This window comes from Kogia breviceps, chromosome 19, assembly GCF_026419965.1.
Source record: "Kogia breviceps isolate mKogBre1 chromosome 19, mKogBre1 haplotype 1, whole genome shotgun sequence".
NCBI classification, from domain to species: Eukaryota; Metazoa; Chordata; class Mammalia; order Artiodactyla; family Physeteridae; genus Kogia; species Kogia breviceps.
In genome coordinates, this window is record NC_081328.1 from 52,442,826 (window position 1) to 52,465,554 (window position 22,729).

At 54.9% G+C, this 22,729-nt stretch overlaps 1 protein-coding gene across 1 annotated transcript in view; it reads left to right on the plus strand.

Annotated features, from left to right (window-relative positions):
- SDK2 (sidekick cell adhesion molecule 2) overlaps window positions 1–22,729 on the plus strand; it is a 262,181-nt gene that overhangs the window by 149,640 nt on the left and 89,812 nt on the right. Inside the window, exons 3-5 of the mRNA XM_059049005.2 lie at window positions 628–734; window positions 12,832–12,979; window positions 18,243–18,376. Coding sequence (XP_058904988.1) covers window positions 628–734; window positions 12,832–12,979; window positions 18,243–18,376 — 389 coding nt within the window. The remainder of the gene's footprint in view (window positions 1–627; window positions 735–12,831; window positions 12,980–18,242; window positions 18,377–22,729) is intronic.

Here is a 22,729-nt window from a genome sequence, read left to right on the forward strand (position 1 = left end):
AGAAAGCCAACCTGCCCTGCCCAGATGGCTTTGCCTTGTCCCTTCACAGAGCTTCAGTGGAGCTGTCTGCAACTCTTAAGGATGGAATGATGCAAAGCGTTTGGGAAAACGTAAATTTCCCTGCCTCCATTTATTTATTTACTTATTTATTTATTTTAACATCTTTATTGGCGTATAATTGCTTTACAATGGTGTGTTAGTTTCTGCTTTATAACAAACCTACATCCATGTAAGTTAACATTTATGGCATATCCCTGGTCCAGGCTAAAGAAAATGCCCCCACCTGTCTCAGTCATGCAGGTCACAGGCAGGGGAGGACAGTAGCCTCCAACAGACCCAAAACAGTCCTGGGAGGCCTGGTCACGGCCAGGGTCAAGGGCTCAGGCACAGCATCTCCTGTCCTTGGGAAAGTGCAGGCTCCTTGCTGGGCAGCTGAGCAAAAGCCTTTGGGATGGACCTCTTATTAATAAGGACCCTTCTGTGACCCTCATGGTAGAGCCAAGGGCTCCCTGGCACCTTTCATTATGGAAGAGGGTGATGGGGGGACCTCTGCCTGCTGACCCTAGTTTGACCTCTGCATCCCTGTAGCTGCCTGACTTGCTCACTGGCTGTCTCGTCTCCCCCCAGGTACATGATCAGCAGCCTGGACCGCACCCACGCCGGCTTCTACCGCTGCATCGTGCGTAACCGGATGGGCGCTCTGCTGCAGCGGCAAACCGAGGTCCAGGTGGCCTGTGAGTACAACGCGGACTTGGGGCGGGTGGCGGGGGTGGGCGTGAAGCGGGAGGGGATCTGCAGCGTCGTCACCCATCGGCCACACGCTGGGCAGAGCCAAATCCCAGCTGTGGCTTTCCACGCTCACTGGGTGCCAACGGTGGCCCTTCCCGCCATCTGGGAACCGAGGCCCAGAGAGGTGGCAAGAGCTCTCAAGGCCACGCCGCTGACACGTGACACACCTCTGCTGGCTATGAGTTCCGCACTCTCTAGATGGGACCAGCTGCTTCTGCTTTGAAAAGGATGCCCTGTCACCTGCTTCAAGGGACTCCTCCTCTGGGTTTGGCCTCAAACTTGGATCTTCGTAATGGCAGACTTCCCGGGGTCTTCTTGGCAGATTTCCCAGGCCCCCCCCCCCCCGACCTTGACTTTTCCATCCTCCAGCTTGCTCAGCCCTGGAGCAGTAACAGCTTGGGGGTCTCCACGGTCTCAGGAGGCGTTGCGAGGTGGCTGGTGTGGGTACCGTAGCTGTAAGGGGGAGAGGGGACCTGATGAATGAGGGTTCCTGAAAGGGCCAGGCAAGCAGAGGGTAAGGTAATAGACCCTCGCCAAGCCTTTGGGGTAACAGACTTCCCCCCACTGCCACCAAGCCCCAAAGGGCTCCGTCAGATGGAGGGCAAGAGGGAAGCCTCAGAAGAACCCAAGGGCATCTCAGGGACCAGCGCACCAGCCCACCCCCTCCCCCTGTGACTCAGTATCCCCTGCCCAGACCTGCCCAGACCTGCCCAGACCTGCCCCCCGTTCTAAGATAGCTGCCTTAGAAATGAGCAGAAATGAGCCTCATTAGGGGCTGTTTCATTCTGGCATTTTTATGGGGAGAGGTCCAAGGTTGTCCCGTGGGCCATGGGAGTGTGGAATATGCCTTAATGAGCCCTGAAACTTTTTTTTTAAAAAAAGGACCCCCTCTCATCTGGGGCCCACTGGGGCTTGACTCAGATTTAGAGCAGGAGAGAGCTTGCTACTTGGAGAGAAGTGGGAGAGAGAAAGCGAGGAGAAAGCCTCAGGTGCGGGCAAACAGTGTTTATAATAATTATGGAAAACAACCGTAATCAGAAATGGAAGACTGGGCTTCCCTGGTGGCTCAGTGGTTAAGAATCCGCCTGCCAATGCAGGGGACACGGGTTCGAGCCCCGGTCCGGGAAGATCCCACATGCCGCGGAGCAACTAAGCCCATGCGCCACAGCTACTGAGCCTGCGCTCTAGAGCCCGCGAGCCGCAGCTACCGAAGCCCACGCGCCTAGAGCCCGTGCCCCGTAACAAGAGAAGCCACCGCAGTGAGAAGCCTGCGCACAGCAACGAAGAGTAGCCCCCGCTCGCCGCAACTAGAGAAAGCCCGCGTGCAGCAACAGACCCAACACACCCCAAAATAAGTAAATTTATTTTTAAAAAAAATTTTAAAAAAGAAGTGGAGGACTGATTGTCCTATACATCAGCACTAAAGGCAACTCAGCTTACTCAGAGGAGTGGAAAAGCCCCGAATTAAAATGATGGGTCAGGGCCGCTGGCAGCCAGCTGGAGGGCTCCCACAGAGCTTCGTTTAGCCGCTGCCCAGAGTCCAGCAGTGCAGGAGTAGCCGTGGGTCAGCCTGCAGAGAGACCGCTCACGTGGGTGTCTGTGTGCACGCCAGGGTGGTGTGGGTTCAGGCGTGTGTTTGTGCAAATGTGTGTCTGGATCCATCGGCGTCTTTGTTCACCTGTGTGCGCGTGAGAATGCGCGTGTGCGTGTGCAGTTGACGCCAGCCAGTCCAGGCTGTTGGGGGAAGCAGACGAGTGTCTGTTCCAAAGCCTTCGCTCATAGGAGACAAGAAGAACTTTCTGGGGTTGAAAGCCGCAGAGATGGCATGAGTGTCCCCGGGGCTGGCTCCGCCGATCAGAAAGAGAAAGGAAGAGAAGCAGTGTCTGTGTGGCTGAGGTGTTTCTTTCCTTGGCTGTGTTGGGGATCCAGGACCCAGGACTCAGCCCCCTGACCCCTCTCCCTCCACAGGCATCTTCCTTTTCACATGAGGATGCTCCCTTGAAACCGGGCCTGCACGTGTATGGATCCTGTCCCCAGACCCAAAGGTACCCTCCTGCCCCCGAGCAGAGGGATTGGGTTGTGACCAGGCCCACGTGCAGAGCAAGCGAGCCCGTGCCCGGATGGAGGGCAGAGGCCTTTGTTAAGGACTCAGGTGCCCCTGGTATTCCCTGCACGTGGCAGAGAAGGGCTCAGACCGACCTGGGGGTGAAAAGCACATAGCAGAGACTCGAGCTAGCCAACACCCTAACTGTCTGCCCAGTCAGATACACACACACACACACACACACACACACACACACACACACACACACGCACACACACACACGCACGCACACATGCTATGGGCTCTCTGGGTCCTGAGGGTCCTGGACCACTCCAGGTGATGCTGGCTGGAATGACCCCAGGTGGCGGTGACATGCAGGGGGCCTGGCCCAAAGCCATGAGGGAGCCTGGGACTCTGCAGTGCTGAGATCCAGTCGGGGGGGAAGGGTTGGGAGGGAGGGTGCCTAAGAGTGTTGGCAGGCTGTGGGGTGGCCATCACCATGCCCGGCAGCACGGTTGATGAAGAGGTTCGGCCTTCGTGTTGGACGGACCACATTCGAATCCCTGCCCTCAGTCACTGTGTGACCCCAGGGAAGTGACTGACCCTCTCTGAGCCTCACCCAGCTCAGGTTCCTCATCTGTAATGTGCATCTAGTACTACCTCCCGCCAGGCTTTGCCCTTCCTTGAGCCCGTATCCACCAATGCACCTAGCCAGTGCCTACAGATAATACACTTTGATTCGGTGAGAGTAAATGCTACAATGAATATTCTATATTATCATTTTTAAAGAAGGAAGAAACAGGCCGCAGAATGGAATGGCTTCCAGCAAAAGTTGTCCTGGCCAAATGCAGAGCAGGGAGCTGCCATTGTCCCCTGGGCCATCGGCCAACCTGGCCCCTTCCCCTCCACCACCTCTCACGGGGGTGGGGGGGGTGTCCCTGCCCTGCTGCTCAGAGCTGCCTGTCACCCTGGGCTCCAGGCACCTTCTGGACACAGTTACAGCCATGGTTGTCACCATGCGGCCACCAGGCTACATGGTGTTGCTGCTGCTGAGCTGTGCAGATGTGGTTACAGGCCCCTGGCAGAGAGCACGGGGCACCCCGAAGGGGCCAAAGGGGCGGTGTGGGGAGACCCAGGTTCAGCCCTTCCTGACCTCCAGGTGCAGCTCCCTGAGCTGGTACCCAGGGGCCGGTGCTGAGACCCCAGCCTCATCTGCCCCAGGCCAACCAGGGAAGGAGTCCTGGAATAGACATTCACAACCTTTCTCATTCTGTCTACCTTGGGAGGTATGGTCCTAGCCGCCACCTCTGCTCTCTGGGGCTGGGGCTAGGGTGAGGCAAGGAGGATGCAAAATTTAAGGAGGGGGGGCTTCCCTGTTGGCGCAGTGGTTGGGAGTCCGCCTGCAGATGCAGGAGACGCGGGTTCATGCCCCGGTCCGGGAGGATCCCACATGCCGCGGAGCGGCTGGGCCCGTGAGCTGTGGCCGCTGAGCCTGCGCGTCCGGAGCCTGTGCTCCGCAACGGGAGAGGCCACAGCAGTGAGAGGCCCGCGTACCGCAAAAAAAAAAAAATTTAAGGAGGCACTCCCTCTCAGGGACTCACCGTGCACTTGCAGGACCCTGACAGCGGGTACCTCCTTAAATCTTTCACCTTCCTCACCCATCCCAGTCCTGGGCCTCTCCCAGATTTGTGCCCTACAGACCTCCTGCATCTGTCTGTCCCTCCGTCTGTTTCTTTTACACAGACACACACATGCTCACTGTTCTGAGGATGGATGGGGTGTGGCTGCTTCTCCAAACCCCTCATCTTCCCTCCTTTGCTGTTGCTGCTTCCCAGGGTGGCAGGGTTTTGTCCTGGGCTTTCAAGCAGCCAGTTCCACAGGGACTGGATCAGGCCAGGCCAGGCAGGCCCCACCCCTGGCTCTCATCCCCCTACCCAAAGAGGGGCTGTGAACTGGGTTCTAATGAGAAATTAATAAGGCAACTGTGCTAACCACTAATGATAATAGCGAAGTCATTACAAAAAGATTCTTTACATGTTTTTTTTATTTTAATAAATTTATTTATTTTTGGCTGCATTGGGTCTTCGTTGCTGCACGCGGGCTTTCTCTAGTTGCGGCGAGCGGGGGCTACTCTTTGTTGCGGTGCGCGGGCTTCTCATTGCGGTGGCTTCTCGTTGCAGAGCACGGCCTCCAGGCACGTGGGCTTCAGTAGTTGTGGTGTGTGGGCTCAGTAGTTGTGACTCGTGGGCTCTAGAGCTCGGGCTCAATAGTTGTGGCGTGCGGGCTTAGTTGCCCCGCGGCATGTGGGATCTTCCCGGACCAGGGATCAAACCCATGTCCCCTGCATTGGCAGGTGGATTCTTAACAACTGCGCCACCAGGGAAGTCCTCTCTTGACATGTTTTTAATTACAGAAATTAAGCGGAAGTCAGTAAAATATCCACCCACCGCCCCAGCTCCCTTCCTGACCCCACCTCGAGTCTCTGTTTTTATGAGAAGTCGCCATAAATTTCTGGCATGTGGCAAGTGGACTGAATGGCTGAGAGGGCTGGGCAAGCCTTCTGGAGTTGGCATCCAGATCCTGTGGGCACCTCTTTGACCTCCTCACCTGAGCAACATCCCTGACCCCATCCCAGCCCTCACCAGGTGGGTGGATGGCTCAGACTTGGAACCCCCAGCCCCAGCAATTAAGCCCACCCACACCTCAGAGGGCCAAGAGCCCCTGCTCCACTAGGGAGCCTGGCCTGCCCCCCGTTCTACTGGGCAGCTTGGCAGCCACCCGTACAAAATGAGAGCTGAGGGCATCAGAGCCGCTGTCACACGGGCTGGAGTTGATGTCTAGAGTGCCACCAATGGGCCCATTTTTCTTACTCCTCAACCTCAGTGTATATATTGAATGTAGACTGGAGCTGTGGCGGAGGAGGTGAGGCACTGGGGACAGATGGTGACATTCTAAGATGCGACTGGGCGTTTCAGTGTTCCTCAGGATGCAGTGGAAGTCATGGGTGGTTAGAGGCAGAGTCATGATACAACTGATTGGAGGGAGAAACAGCATCTTCATAAGAAACAAACACAACCACAGTGAAGCACCATCCCATTACAAAATCCAAAGAGTCTAGCAAGACGAGGTGTTAGTAGAAAGTCCCACCACTGCTGGTGGGTGTGTGAATTAGCAAATTGGTGCATATCAGGAAGACAGCTTGGCATTACCTCATAAGATTAACATTTGCACAACCTACAACCCAGCAGTTCCATCTTTAGGTGCATCCTCTAGAGATTCTCTCAGCCACATGTGCTAGAAGATCCACATGAGACTGTTCTTAGCAGGGCAGCAAAACACTGATAACAAAGCCAGCCTGCAGCAGCACTGTGCTATCTCGATACATGGACGTCCAAGCAGCCATGAAAATGACTAAACCGAGTACAAGGACGGAGATGGAGCTCCCAAAAGACACGTTGCACCAAAAAAAGCAAATCGCAGTAGATGACATACAAAATAACCCAAAGGGCTTAGAAACAGGCTAAATTAACAATAAGCTGTTTAAGGATGCATCTACGTGTGGTGAAACTTGAAAGAGAAAAAAAAAAGCAACGACACGATTGACACAGCATCCAAGACGGCAGTTACCTCTGGCGAGGGAGGAGATATGATGGGAGGAACGCCGTGGGGAGACGGAAGAGGTTTGTTCACGTGCCATTCCTTAAACTGGGTGGTGGGTACATGCATTCTACTCTTCTTCCTTGAACTATTCATATAATTATTCGCTCTTTTTTTTTTTTTTTTTTTTTTTTTTTTTTTTTTTTTTTGCGGTACGCCGGCCTCTCACTGTCGCGGCCTCTCCCGCTGCGGAGCACAGGCTCCGGACGCGCAGGCCCAGCGGCCACGGCCCACGGGCCCAGCCGCTCCGCGGCACGTGGGATCTTCCCAGACCGGCATAACGTATTTCATGATAAAAAATGTTTTAAAAATAAATAAAAGCAATAAATATATCCTGAAGTGGAACGCATCATTTACAAGACCTTTTAAGATATAACAGAAACATCAGGAATAATTTTAGGTCACGTCCAGCTGTGCCCCAGGCCCACACTTCTTTGCTCTTGGGGGAATATTTAGGAAAAGTTGGATCAGCGCTGCAAGGAACAACGTGGTATGTTAACAAGCATGTATCTTGGAGAGGAAGTACAGTAGATTAACCCTTATCTGTTTCCACCTCAGTGGGAGTGAGTTTTCCTGGGAGATCCTGGACCCCCAGCCCCATCAGTGTGCACTTCCCTCTAGCCTTTCTCCTGCGCTGGCTGGCCGAGCAGACGTCCTCTTAGCACCACCCTCGCAGCTGGTGTTCAGGACATACGCGCCTGTGCGCTGGGCCCCCTGTGCAGAGAGGCAAGGGGCTCCCTGACCTAGGAGGCCCATTTGGCAAAGTGGAGTAGAGAGAATTGGGAGGGTTCTGGGGGCCTAAGAGCCATAGGGAGGGGAGATTGTGGGATGGAAGCATGAACGAGAGCATCAACTGCAAAACTTGGACAAGGCCAGCTGTGCCCTTCCTTTGTCTATCCATCCTGCCATATATACATACATACATACAATCATCCATCCGTCCATCCACCGTGCCTCCCTCTCTCCATCTATCCACCCATCCATCCATCCATCTACCTACTCATCCAACTGTGCATGCATCCACATATACATACAATCATCCATCCCTCCATCCTGCATTTCCTTATCCATCCATATGCCTCCTGCTCTCCATCCATTCATCCATCCATCCAACCCTGCACTCATCCAATTACCCATCTATCCATCCATCTCTTCATTCATCCATCCACTGAACAAACCCACCACCCTGCCCTATTGGCATTTTTTTTTAACGTCTTTATTGGAGTATAATTGCTTTACAATGGTGTGTTAGTTTCTGCTGTATAACAAAGTGAATCAGTTATACATGTACATATGTTCCCATATCTCCTCCCTCTTGCATCTCCCTCCCTCCCACCCTCCCTATCCCACCCCTCTAGGTGGTCACAGAGCACCGAGTTGACCTCCCTGTGCTATGCGCTGCTTCCCACTAGCTAGCTATTTTACACTTGGTAGTGTATCTATGTTCATGCCACTCTCTCACTTCGTCACAGCTTACCCTTCCCCCTCCCCGTGTCCTCAAGTCCATGCTGTAGTAGGTCTGTGTTTTATTCCTGTCCTTCCCCTAGGCTCTTCATGACATTTTTAAAATTTCCTCAAACTAGCACTTCTCTCCTACCTCCTAGCCTTCGCACACTCTCTTTCCTCTGGACTGTCACCACCCACCCCACCCCCCGCACACACACATACACACGGCTGACACCTACCCTTTATTTATGTCTCTGCTTAAAAAAACCCTCACCCCCACCTCCCAGTCTAAAGCAGGTTCCCTTCATGTCACCTCTCATTAAAAAAAAAAAAATCCTGTTCCTTCTTCATAACAGTTGTCACAATATGTCCCTGAATTTCGTTGGGTTGGTTTTCTTATGCCTGTTCCCCGAACCAGACCATGAGCTCCACAAGGACGGGGACTGAGTCTTTCTTCAGAACCTTCTGCAGAGCCTGCCTGACCCATAGTAGGGACTCAATAAAGAGTCATTGCGTGACGGCATTGGGTGAGTTTAGAGAGAACCTACTGTATGCAGAGGATGGGGCCAGGTGTCTTATAAGGATTTGCTCATGAATATAATTGAATAGAACTGCTTCTTGAAGCTTTCAGTGTAGTAGAAAGAGATAAAGAATGTGCATGAAGAATTTTAACGCAGGGGATGAGTCATGGAAGAGGCGAGGAGGAAATGCAAAGGGAGAGCCGGTTTGAACGCTGGCCGGCCCAGCCCTAACTGCGTACGTTGGATAAGCCACTCTATCTCCATGAGCTTTAATTTCCTCACTGACGAAATGGAGCTAATAAAACCCGAGAGAGGAGGAAAAACACGATTACCATGAAATTGCTTTAAATTGTTCAAATATATCTTCGGAGCTCTGTGAAAAGTTTTTTAAATAGATAAAATTATTGTAAGAACTGAAATCATTGTGATTTATTGATGCAATTTTTTTATAGACAGAGCCAAGTAACAGAAATTAGTAAACAACTTAAAAATGTGTATTTAGGAAAGTTGAGCTTTGTCGTGTCATTATGCGGATGAAATGAGACAATCTGTGTGAAGTCCACCAAGAAAGAAACCTGACGTAGGGTCAGTGACTATTTGGGTGGCATGGGATAATCTTTGTTGAAGAGGTTGATGTTTAAACTGTGAAAATTGTATAGGATTCCAGTATTTTAATACTATAAATATTAGACACAGTTTTTAGCACCTGACTATACTCTCCCTGTTTCTCTGGCTTCATAACAAATCACCCCCAAACATCACGGTGCACCACGGTCATTTATCATGCTCACAGATTCTGTGAGTCTGGACCAAGCACGGTGGGAACAGCTGGTCTGTGCTCTTTGATGACTGAGGTCTCTACTAGAAGACCCAAAGGCTGGGGGCTGAAATTATCTGAGGGCTTACATGTTCATTCACATGTCCAATGTTGATGCGGGCCATCATCTGGGACCTCAGTTCCTCTGCACAAGAGCTGTTCCTGTGTCTGTGTGAGGTAGATTGAGCTTCCTTACAATATGGCAGCTGGATCCCAAGCAGGAGTGTCTGGAGAGCCAGGTGGAAGCCATATCCTTCTGATGACCTAGCCTTGAAAGTCGCATAGCATCACTTCCAGCATATTCTACCAGTATAGTCACAAAACCCCCAGACTCAAGGGGGAGGGGTCTTAGCCCCCACCTCTCAGTGGCAGGAGTATCAATCACACTGTAAGAAGATCATGTTGAATGGGAGATAAATAGTAAGGTAGCCATCGTTTTTTTTTATTGAAGTAGAGTTGATTTACAATGTGTTAGTTTCAGGTGTACAACAAAGCGATTCAGTTATACATACATATATATATTTATTCTTTTTCATATTCTTTTCCCTTATAGGTTATTACAAAACATTGAGTATAGTTCCCTGTGTTATACAGTAGGTCCTTGTTGTTTATCTATTTTATATATAGTAGTATGTATAAATTAATACCAAATCCCTAATTTATCTCTACCCCCTTTCCTCTTTGGTAACCATAAGTTTGTTTTCTATGTCTGTGGGTCTATTTCTGTTTGTATATAGGTTCATTTGTATCATTTTTTTTTAATGTAGACCTTTTTTTTTTTTAATAATTTTTTTTTTTTTTTTTTTTTTTTGGCTGTGTTGGGTCTTTGTTGCTGCGCGCGGGGCTTTCTCTGGTTGCGGCGAGTGGGGGCTGCTCTTGGTTGCGGTTCTCGGGCTTCTCATTGCGGTGGCCTCTCGTTACGGAGCACGGGCTCTAGGCACGCGGGCTTCAGTAGTTGTGGTGCACGGGCTTAGTTGGTCCGTGGCATGTGGATTCATCCCAGATCAGGGATCGAACCTGTGTCCCCTGCAATGGCAGGCAGATTCTTAACGACTGCACCACCAGGGAAGGTGGGAAGCTCTGGGAGATACTCTTCTTAACTCCAATTTACAGAAGAGGAAGTTAAAGCTCAGTAAGGTCAAAATTTTGCCCAAGGTCATGCCTAATAAGTAACAGAAGTGGGATTTGAATTCAGATCTCAGTGACTCCAAAGCCACCACCGTTACATTTACTGCTTGCCAAATTAGGACAAGGATGCCAACGGCAGGTTTCATTTCCTGAGACACTTACTTGACTAGATCCTCCTAGGATGCTATTGAATCGTGGTGCCCTGGTGAATCATGGCTTGCTCTGGTGGCATTCCAGGCAGGGTCCCCCACACAAAGAAAGGCCCCGAGGTGAGAAGAGGGGTGTAAGTAATTCACTGTGGCGGGGGACGCAGGACGTGGTGTGGGCGATGGGACAGGAAAGGTTGGTTGGGGTCAAATTAGGGAGAGACCTTGAATCCAGGCAAGGGAATGTAGATTTTCCTGGGGCAATGAGGAGATACCAGAGGATCTGAGCAAGTCAGAAAAATTAATCAGGAGCAGTGTGGAAGATGGGGGAGGCAGGATCCAGTGTAGGCGATGACGTAGGGGCGGAGTCCGTGCAGCCAAGTGATGGGGCGAGCGTGGGGATGGGGCCTGGGAGAACAGAGGGCCCGTAGTGTGGGAAAGGAAGCGCCATGAAAGGCTCCAAGGATCTGAGCCCAGCTGATCTGGGCAGGTACAGGTGGGGCAGCCATTAGCAGAACTGTGAAAGCAAGAAGGGAGGCTTGGCGGGGAGGTAAGAAATACCCAGCGTTTCCTGTGGCAAGTTGGGTGTTGGGTATTGGAGCTCAGGGAGGAGCCAGGGCAGATGTGAGAGCCTTTGCAGAGAGACTGTGGCCAAAACCATCAGATCAGGCAAGGCCTCCAAGGGGGAATGTGGCCAAGAAGAGCTTCAAGCCCAGGGCTTTGGAAAACGAGCGTGTAGGCCAGTGGTCCTCGAACTTCCGTGTGCAGCAAACCCTCGGGAAGGTGAGTCAAGGACTCACAGAGACCCAGGCACGTGGAAGCAGGGCCTTTCCATGCCCTAGGGGGACGAGGGAAGGGTGAGAGCAAATTTCTGGGCTTACCGTGTTCCCAAGGGATTCTGAGCCCCGCCAAAGTGTAAGAACCACTGGCTTCAGCCCAGCGGTACTTCTCAGCCTTGGCTCGTGTTGGAACACCCTGAACGGCTCTAGAAATACTGATGTCTGGACCCCAGCCACCCCAAAAGGTTCTTACCTCTGAGAATATTAAAGGGGGTCCTAAGGGGCAGTCGGGTTGGGGACTCCTGGCCGAAGGAGAGGAAGAAGAGCAATGGTCTTGGAGGGGTTAAGAAATAAATCAAAGCAGCAGGAGACCCATATGGCTTAGCACGCAGCCCTCTTGATCCAGGAGGGAACAGGTGGGCCACGGGGACTCACAGCCAGTTTTCAGGGGTCTGAACCTTACCGCACGTGGGATTCTGATGGGAAAAGCCCACACCGTGTACCGGGGACGTCAGAAGTTTGGGGATGAAACCCCAGCATGAAGTGCTTTTAACTCTTGACATGTTACTCAGTGACACACAGCCAAGTTTGAGGGCCAGCAGTACTTCTCACACTTGGATGTGGACACAGTTCACTGGGAGTCTCGTTAACAGGCAGGTTCCGATTCAGCAGGTCTGGGGGGCGGGGCGGGCCTGAGGCTCTCCCTTTGTGGCAGGTGCCCAGGTGGTGCCCGTGTGTTGGCCCACAGACCACCCTTTGGGTAGCAAGGATGTGCATTCGCTTTAAAGAGTCGCGCCCATCAGCACAAACACCCCTTCCCACACCCCACGCATCTCCAAGCCTCCGCTCTTAGCGTCAGGGCCTGTCCTGATCCCAGCAGGCAGGGGGGCAGCCAGAACTTTCCCACCCGCCTCTCCGCTGCTTCCCTCCAGCCTGACGGAGCTGGACCAACGGTCCCCTCTTTATCTGCCAAGGGGGTAGGCATCCTTTTAAAGGAGCAGCGTGGTGTCTGTGTGCAATATCCATGCAGCCCCACACACTTCACCCAAGGACACGGGAAACTGGTCCCCAGATGTGCCCTTCACCCCGCACCTAAACCCCTGCCGCACTACAGGGCAGGGAAGGAGGGACAGCTCTGCCTGCCTCCGGACTCTGAGGTCCGAGTTCAAATCCTGCCTCCGCCCTGTCCCAGCCACGTGCCTTCGGACAAGCCCACGGGCCTGTTTCAGAAGTTTTTCCGTTGTAAACCGCTTGACATAATGACCCGTGTCTCATGGTTGTTGGATGAATGCGCTGCATCATGGACACGGGGACATAAATGGATACAAACCCCAGAAGTACAAAGCGGAGCGTGTCGTAGGGACGGACGGGGCGACGGTGGCCGCGCCCCATGGTATGTCACCCTGTGTGCCCCACAACTTGCTTCCGCTGCTGCCACTTCCCAGCCCGGGAGCCGGGCAGACCTCCGGCCCCTGACCCCTCCGTGTGCCCTGCCCTCCCGCAGACATGGGGAGCTTTGAGGAGAGCGAAAAGCACCAGAGCGTCTCCCACGGAGAAGCGGCCGTCATCCGCGCCCCTCGCATCGCCAGCTTCCCACGGCCGCAGGTGACCTGGTTCCGGGACGGCCGCAAGATCCCGCCTAGCAGCCGCATGTGAGCACCCTGCCCTTGGTGGGGGGGGGGGGGGGCTGGCCCGGGAGAGGAAATGTGGGGCCACGTAGGGCCCCCAGATGCTGAGGACGGAGGGCCCTCCCTGCTCTGGGACGGAGCCAGATGGGGGACATCCCCGATGATGGAAGTCTGGTTTCCAGGGGCCTCTCTGGGAGAGTGCGGGAGGAACCTTGGAACCATGACAGCTCTGTGGCCTCCCCGGGGAATCCCAGGCGTTGGCTGCACTCTCGGCTGGAGAATAATTCTGCCTCTAAGAGCACTTAAAAAACCCGAACTGGCGCACACAGAGGCTCTGTCACCGTGGTTACAGGCCCAGGGTTCAGGGCACATGGGAGGGCGTTGGCACCTCCCCGGCAGGGTGTCTCCGCGGTGCGTGTGTGGCTGGGTGTCCGCTGGTGTGCACGGCTGTGTGTGTTTTGGCTCCAGGGAGGAGGTGAGGCCAGGAGAGGCGGGAAGGGGAACACACGGTCCTTTCAGCGCTCACAAGGGCCCCTCTGTGCAGCCTGGAAGGGGGTTGTGGCAGTCGGGCTTGTGGGCAGTGACAGAAGCAGCGCCTCCACAGAGGGCGAGGGGCAAAGCATGGGACGCAGCGGCCCTCCTGACCCCCTGGGAGAGCCAGCCCAGGCTGTCCTCTTTAGGACCCGCACTCTCCCCTACACTCTGCTCCCAGGAGAGAAGAAAGACCACTCCGGTCCTAGTCCTCTCGGGCCGCAGGTCCATTGTGGGTGGAGCCCATTCTGGTCTCTGTAGGAAGCAGAAGCCAAGAAGGACAGTTCTTTCCTCTGGGGAACATGAGGTCCAGTGAGAGAAGCGTGATCTTAATAACAGGATGATATCCTGGCAAGCACAGTGGCTGTCGTTTATGGAGTGCCTGCTGTGTTCTCAGGCCTGGGCTAAGCACACCCCCCATCACCCTCTCCTCCGGGACAGACACGCACCTCCCAGGGAGAGACGCTCTGTCTCGTTCCCTTTTCCATCCCCAGGTCCACCTCAAGAAATATTTGTTGAATGAATGACCCTCACAACAACCTTACGAGGTGGCTGATTTTACCCCCATTTTATAGACGGTAAAGTGAAGGCCCCTGGAGTGTAACTGCTTTGCCAGATCTCACGCAGCTGGTTGCAGGCTTGCCAACTCCACAGTCAGGTCCTTAATTCTGCCCTTATGTGGAAATTATATGAGAACAGGTACAAAGACATGGGAGCTAAAAAGGATAAAGTGATTGTCCTTTTAGAGAATTGGTCCTGGTGATTCTCAACGTGGCTGCCCTCTGAGATGATCTGGGACCATTTGAAATATATTGATTTTCAGATTCTACCCCTCACACATTCTTATTTCATTGAAACGAGGTGTACCGAGGCCTTGGGATTTTTAAAAGCTTCCCCGTGATTCCAGCATGCAGCCTCAGTTGAGAGCCACTGTCCTAGAATGTATCTGTTACCTACAGACACAATAGTGCTACGTAACAAGTGGTCCCAGTGGCCTGATGCAATAAGGATGTATTTGTCATGTGAACTGGCAGATTGGTGAGCTTGGCCTTGGCTCTCTCACTTGGCTGGGGCTGGCCGATTAGAGTGCCTAGGTGACCCAATTCTGCCCCACGTGTCCCAGCCTCTAGCCATGGCCCCTGGCAGCTGCAGAAGAAGCAAAACACAAGCTTCTGCTAGTATCCCATTGGTCAAAGCAAGTCACATGGTAGAACTCAGATCAAGAAGCCAGGAAACTGATTCTGCTCTTGAGTGAGAGGACTACAGAGTCACCTGGCAAAGGTGCTGCTACAGAGCAGGTGATGATTGGGTATATACACACACGCACACCTTCCTGGTCACGCCTACCCCCTCCCCACCCCCTCCAGTCCTCCTACCGAACGCACGAGAGGACGCTGGGGATTTCATCTCAGCAGTTTCAGCAGATTTAATATAACGCAGAGGAAAGGCCCCTGGAAACAAATTCTCTGGTGTCTGTTTGCTGGAGATACTCATCTGATGAGCGCGCTCAGTCAGTGAGGCGCACAAGGTGCTGAAGGCACGTGCTGTGCTGTCTAGAGAGCGCCGCTCTCCCTCCCAGGGCAGAAGTGGAGATTAGTAACCCCTGGCCCGTTCCTTGATACTCATTGTTGAAAAGGAGACAAGATTCCCATCAAAGACACATGCTGGGGGCTTTGGGCAGCTTCTAGGGTGATTTATTTTATTCTTAATTAAATGATCAGTTGGGCTCCCGTGGAGCTGAGAAAAAAGGGCACACTTCATAGGAGTGGGAGATGGAAGGTGGCGGGGAGCTGGGCCCATCAAAGCAGCGGGACAGACCTTAGGAAACGGAAACCAGAGGAGTGTGGCTGAAAAATATCACCAAGCCCCTGCCTGAGAGTAGAGCCCTGATGTCCACGCCCTGCAAGAATTCCAGCAGCTTCCTTCAGGGCGGGTGCCTCTGGGGGCAGTAGGCCAGAAGCCCTCCTGACAGCCACAAGTAGCCTTGTGCACTTTGGAGGTGAGGGGCAGGGTCGTTCCAGAACCATCGATCAAGGGGAAGGTCATCCTGCAGAAGGCTGCTAGCCCAGGGACCTTCCTTAGCCTCCTGCCGTAGACAGAGGGACAGCAGATCAAAAGGCCGCTGGCCCTTCTCCGGCTCTCTGCCTCTCCCAGTTCACTCCGCACTGGGAACTCGAACCCAGGCCCCGGGGTCCCGGACACAGTGCTTTCCTCTGGTTCCAGTCGAGGCCGTGCTAGCTGCATCACAGACAGACCCCCAAATCCCAGGGACATAGCGCCAGAGAAGTTTATTTCTTGCCAACCGAAAGGCCCACCGAGGGCGAGGGATGGGAGGGGCACCATCCCCCACAGCCAAGCTGGTGGGAGCTCCACCCTCATCCACACGGGGCTCCCAGTGGCCCCGCTGGTCCAAGCCCAGAAGTGGTGCACATCCTCCGTATCCCACTAGCTCAGCCAGCTGCCCACCTGGGTGCAAGGGGGGCTGGGAAGGGTGACCCCTGGCTTCCCAGGATCTTCAGTTCTCTGCAGGAGGGGAACCAGAAACAGAGGTAGATGGTGACCACCTCTGCCACCTGGATATGCCGTCCCCCCCGACCCAGGACCGGGTACCAAGCACCGCACAATCCACACATTCCATGCTGAACCCAACAAATCGTTATGCGGACTGTGTGGTGCGTGGTGGGACACTTAGCAGCAACCTTGACCGCTACCCACTAGTTACTAGTACAGCCCCACAGCTGGGATAACCAAAACTTGGCCAGGCATTGCCAAACGTGCCCGGGAAGGCGAAGCCACCCCTGACTGAGAACCACTGGCCTAGAAGGATCCATCATAATATAGACAAAATATAGGCAAAGGAGAGAAAGGGGGTGGGGAGAGTCTGTGTGGTCAAGGAGAGAAGGAATTGGAGGTGGGGGGCCTTCTCTGGAGGCCAGAAGAGGAGTTCAGGACAGGCGGGTGTACTGGGGAGGGGGACCAGGCCATGCCCAGGGCGCCACCTGCCAAAGATTTCATTTAAGCTGGCTTCTACATCACCAGGGCAGCGGCTGGGGAAGCTGGAACCCAGGGGGTCCACATGCACTTGCTGCTTGTCATGAGCCCTGACCTTGGACTGTATGCCTGGAGAGGGCTGAGTGAGAGGGAGGGGACAGCCTCGGGCCACCTGGGGACTAAGAGAATCAGCCTCAGCCTCAGGGCTGGAAGGGGTCTTCACCCGCATCTGCCTCCACCCCTTGCACAGATAAGGAGACTGAGGCCCAGCAAGAAGGAGGCTGTGAGCTCCTTAGAGGCAGGGGCCAGAGCTCCACCCCGGAGCTGCCCCCCTGCTCTGGCACAGCCCAGCCTCCCTTTCCCCGGCCCTCACCCACCCCAACAAGCTCCACTAAAGGACCAGCGCCCCTGCAGGAGACTCCCACGTGAGGACATGGTCATTGTCCCTGTCCCATCGTGTCGATTTTAAAATATTTTAGCTGGCTCTGTCCTCACTCCCATCACCTCATTAGCTGGAGGTTAAAAGACCTCTCCAGGGGGAAAAAAATTTTTTTTTAAAGGACATCATTAGGGTTCCCAGGAATTGGGGCAGGAGGGCTTTGTCTTCCTGCTTCCTGGAGCTCGGCAGCAGCGTGAGACTCAGCACTGCTCATCCCCCAAACCAGGAGGAGGAGAGACCTCAGCACAGCCTGGCTGGGAGAGACCAGGCTGGAGAGGCATTCGCGGGGATGTTTATTTGAGAGCTCATTTAAAACTCTGTTACATTCACCTAATGGGAAAATTTGAAAAGAATTCAACTGGATTTGTCCTTGTTAAACGAACATTAAGGATGTTTCACAGCTGTCTCGGGTTCATCACATTAAAATCCAGAGAGAGACTTGACAAACTAATGGTTTTGTTTGTCATCAGGAGGATGGGTGAGAGGAGGTGCCTGGCAGAGCCAGGGTGGGCAGTGCTCCTGCACCCACGTCCAATGGAGTCCCCAGATTCCCGCCTGCAAAAGCCCTGCACCCGGCCCACGGACGTGGGAGCCGAGGGGCTGCAGGATGGGATCCCAGCAGTGGGAACCAGGTTGGGAGCAAACAGCCCACGTCTACACCCCACTACCCGGCCCGTCTCCTTTTTCCCTCTCAGCCAGCCCCGATGGCCCCACTTTTTATTGACCGGATTGGGGGAGAAGTAAACGGATACCCTAAGAGGGGGGTGGGGGGAGATGTGAACCCCAGAAGCCTGTGTTACAGGCAGGCTGTAGCCTTTGAATCAACCTCAACAGATTCGGGATTAGGTTAAGGCGGTGATTCTGGAATGATCATGTTCATTTCTAAGTTCATTCTTGTCTCTCATCTAATTCATTCATTCATTCATTCATTCATTCACTGATTCTGGTGAATGCATTTCTTTAGCTCTAGACGCTCCTGGTGCAGAGGTAACCCCACACAGCCACCCATGCTGTGACACAGGAAAGGGTAGAATTCCAGGGGAGCTCGGGCCCCTAACCAGGCCTGGGGGCGGGCAGTGGCAGAGAAGTGTCACCCGGACAGTCTCAGACCCCTGGGCGTGTTCTGTATTGGGCTCCGATCTCCAGCGCCGGTGGGGCGCGGGGGATTCTCTGCAAACTAAGCATGGCTGGAGTTGGGGCAGTGAGTGGCTCCAGGGGGTGGGCTGGAGGACGGGGTCCTGGGGTGCCCGGCGTCACGTCCCCGCTCGCATCCCCGGATGCTCAGGCTCAGCAGGCCCATCAGAGGCGTCCTGTTCCTCTTCGCAGAGCCATCACCCTGGAGAACACCCTTGTCATCCTGTCAGCGGTGGCTCCCGACGCAGGCCGCTACTACGCACAGGCTGTTAATGACAAAAACGGGGACAACAAGACCAGCCAGCCCATCACCCTCGCCGTGGAGAGTAAGTAGAGCCGCGGGGCCCGGGACCCGTGGCGGAGCGCGTCGTTAAGTCTTGGGAATGGGGCTCCGGGGCGTCGTTGGGAAGACGGAATGGCGGTGGAGGGGGGAGGCTGGGAAAGGGCAGGGGAGGCGCCATCCCAAGGAGGAGGAGGCCCAGCTGGGCGTGGGAGTGGGAGGTGGGGGCCGGGAGGGAGCTGAATTCCGGACCCCATGCCCATGACGAGTCTGAGATCCTATCAGGAGGGGGGGAACACTGAGCCTGGCTGTTAGCTGGGCCCCTGGGGGCCCAGGGAGGGCGTGGGGTATAGGAGAAAGTGTATGCACTGGAGGATTACCACCACCCCTGGGGCTCAGGTGCTGGTGGGCTGAGCCCGCCAGGAGGTGGGAAGCTCATTTGTAAAGAAATACACTGACTGCCTCTACTCAGCGGGCATGTAAAAAAGCGCCACTTTTACTTGGAGCCAAGCCATCCTCACCGATGGGAACACTTGCTCTCTGCCCAGGCTCCTGCCTAAAAGTGCCCCTGTGTCCATCTCCAGAGACCACCCCGCACCCTGGAAGAGAGGGGCAAGGCTCTCCCCAGTGGCAGGGCACAGAGGAAAGCAAACGGAAAGGGTGACTCCTTGGGTGTCTTTGGCAAAGAAGTATTTGTCCAGCCAAGGCTGAAAGCAGGTTTCCGATCGGTGATGGAGATGCTGGGGGTGTCCCCCCTGGCCTGTTCTCCCCAGCCCGCTCCCTCCATGCTCCATCTCTGGGCTGGAGAGGTGGTGGGGGATCACAGAGTACGCAGGACAAGGCCAGAGCTTCCCGCGGCGGCCAAGCAGCCACACAGGCTGGGCGGCCAGATGCTCACGTCCCTTCACATCTGTGCAACTGCTGCTCCGAAAGCCAGCCTCGTTTATCATCCACGGTCCCGCTGGGACGCATCCGCCAGCAGCAAGAGACGGGTGCCCGGCAGCTCGGAACCTTCCCATGTCCTTCCTCTGATCCAAGCCTCTGTCAAGGGCCCAGAAAGCCCAGAACGTTCCCCAGTCCCGACCTGCCCGTCCCTGGGCCTTCTGAGCGCCAGTAGAGCCCCTTTCCATGCGCGCAGTGACCCCTCCCCGCCAGACCACACTCCCGTCCGCCTAGAAAGAAACCTGGGTGCAGGGAGCCGAGTTCCAGTCTGGATACTGACCTATCAGGGCCACGGGTGTAACCTCGGACACTGACCTGGGCCAGGGTCTCAGTCTCGTGCCGGCGACCTGGGGCCTAGCCCATGACCTGGGGCTGCTGTTGCTATAGGAAGAGGAAGGTCACCATCGGAGAGATGGAGAGACGTTTGTCCCCATGGATTTTCCAGCCCTTAGAATACCTAGAGTCTAATGGAATGGAATCATTGGGTGGGAGGGAGGCTCATGGCCCGAGTCAACGCCTGGCACCTTCCTGGGTGACTCAGCTGACCCTGAGACCGAGGTTGGAGGCTCCTTCCCTCTCTGTGCTCCTCCCCCCGCACCCTCCTCCTGGCGGGAAGGGCACCAGCTGTTCTCCTGGCCAACTGGGCGGGCTCTTCACTCTCTGTTGCCCCCACCCGGCCCGCGGCTGGCCCAGGAGAGGCAGGCAGGGTCCCTTGGGACCCCCATGTGTGCCCAAGCCTCCCCCGCCCCACCCCCGTGGTCTGTTTCTCCCCCACCCCATCGCCCCTCGCCTCCTGCACTCACGGTGATTTGTACTGGATTGAGAGCAAAAGCAGCTGATTATCAGCTAATTTCTCCTCCCACGAGTGACTGCACTTCAAATTCCAGTTCCTGTCAGTGACACAAATCGCCCGGCTGCCTGCCTGCCTGCCGGCCAGTTTCCTGGGGACAGTTACCACCTCGCCCACCACGGGCTGCATCTCCCCTCATCGGTCGAGCCCGAGCCTCACCCCTTCCTCCCTTCTGTGCTCGGGGCAGCTCAGCCTTTTAGCAGCCCTCAGGGGACGTCCATGCTCTTCAGAAATGGAGAAGGAGAGAGTAAAGACCAGTGACCCCCCCACCCCGAGTTGCCCTCTGCCCACGTGTCACCCAGCTGACCTCACACGGACTGTCACAGCTCTTGAAAGGTTCATACCTGACTGGTGGTTCCACTGGCTGGCAGTCAGAGCTGCACTGTCCAACAAAATTATAATAGGAGCCACATAGGTAATTTAAAACTTGCCACTGGCCTCACTTTTTTTTCAGAAGGAAAAAGAAACAGGTGAACTTAATCTTATGATATTTTATTTACCCAACATATCCAAAATATTAGCAGTTGAACATACGTTCAATAGAGAAAATACTAATGAGGTGCTTTACACTGGGTTTCTATTTCCTACTAAGTCTTCAAAATCCGTGTGTATTGTACGCGTGAAGCACATCTCAGTTTGGATGCCGGATTTTCATCTGAAATACGTGATCTGTATTTGGATTCCATAAAATTCACAGTTGGAAAGGTGGGATCGTACGCCCAGCTTTTTCCACACATCCTTAAAAGTGTTCTAATAACTGATCTGGGGAATCCGCTTTTAATGAAATGTAAATTAGGTAAAATTAAATCCCATTGCATCCAAGGGGCACCAGTCACGTTTCGAGAGCTCTCTCGCCCCACCCCTGCCCGTGTTGGACAGGGTAGGTCTGCCCTGGGCCCGTGAGTGCCTGGAAGCCTCCCTGCTCCCCACCCACTTGACCCGTGGTCCAGTCACGTGGTCCCCGAGCCGCAGTTTCCTCGCCTGTGGCAAAGCACGGCTGAGAGGCGTCGATGAGATGACTCGGGGAGAATGGATCAGAGTGGGTGTCCCCCGTCGCTGCGCCTGTCATCAAAATCGTCCTGGGGCAGCGAGACCCAGCTTTGCCCCCATGTGGGGAGCCCCTAAGCTTCCTCGGGCCCCAGGGCCCCGTCCGCGTCGCGAGCTCACGCGGAAGATGCCTGTCCCTGCTCTGGTTTGCATGTGGTTTTCTTGCCTGATCTTTAGGGCCTCGTTCACCCCGCTGTCCAGAGCAGTGCCTGAGCATGGCCAGGCTGTCCCCGTCCCCCTGACTGGCCCTCCAGAGACCCTGAGTCAGTACAGGCCTCCCTGCAGAGAGCGCCTGATAGAAAGGTGCGTCCTGCCGAGGGTGGGTCCACCCGAGCGGCCCCCCTCTGCCTCCACGCCACACCAACAGCCTCCCTTTCCGTCGCCCCACGTGCCGGGCACCGTCCGGCACTCTGCTGCTCCATCGTTACAGCAGAACCCCTGGAGGCAGTCTGTTATTCCCCTCCGCGAGTTACAGATGAGAAAGCGGGGGAAACAGGCCTAAGAGGTGAAGCCGTTTACTCCCCGGCGACATTTGCTAATGATGCACAAACCTGAGAATGGAACCCGGTGTCCCTGGCTGCCAAACTCACCTCATTAACAGCTCCCAGACGTCCCAGAGGGAAACAGATCTCCCTGTTGGCCACTGCCGCCCCCCGAGAGCCACCTGCTGTCTGCTTTCTCGAGACTCTCCAGAAGCTTCCCCGCCCCAATCTTTACCTCCCAGTCACGGCTGCCACCGGCTCCCCTGCTCTCTCCAGCCCCTGCCACTGGTGACCTCCCGGTTGCAAACCCGCTTCCTGCATCCTGCTTCTCCGTGACCGCTCAGGACGTTCGGCTCCACTGACCCCCCCCCCAGCACCCCGTAACCTGAGCTTCCTCCACCATGCGTGTCTCCCCCAGTTCTCCCGTCTCCTGCTTCCTTCTCCCCTGACGTGAACAAGCCGATGCCTGGTTCTCTGCCCTTTGTCCCTCCCACTCCGCCACCCCTGGTCCCCGGGGTCCCTCTCGCCCCACCCTCCTGTTCTCTCCGGGCGTGTCACCCCCCGCCGGGCCCCTGCCTCGTGTTCCTGAATGTCCCCCCTTGAGTACCTTCATTCCGACATCCCACCGCCATCTCCAACCCAGGGTGACAAAATCCCAACCCATCTCCCTTCTTTGAAACCCTGTTCCTCTTGGGCTGAACTTTTCTCTGTAAAGGGGGCCCCACGTCCGGGCATCTTGTCCTCGTGTCTGTCGACCCCTCCGTGTAATGTGCCCACCTTGGGCCGACTTCCAGCCCATAGCCCAGCTTGTAAATGCTCAGTAATCTGGCCCTGGCCCAACTTCTCCCAGTCAGATCTACTCCCCCTAGCAGGGATGGAAAATGGGTTTCACCTCACGGGCCAGCTCTGATCCATTGTTGGTGCTTTGTTTGCTCACAAGGATTCTGAGCACACATCTGGGCTCAGCCAAGAAAAGCACTGGCCAATCAGGAGAGTGGGCTGGGGATGGGGCAGCATGTGGACCAGGATCCATCACGTCTGCTCTGGGGCTCTCCCCACTCGTCCAGCCCAGCGCTCT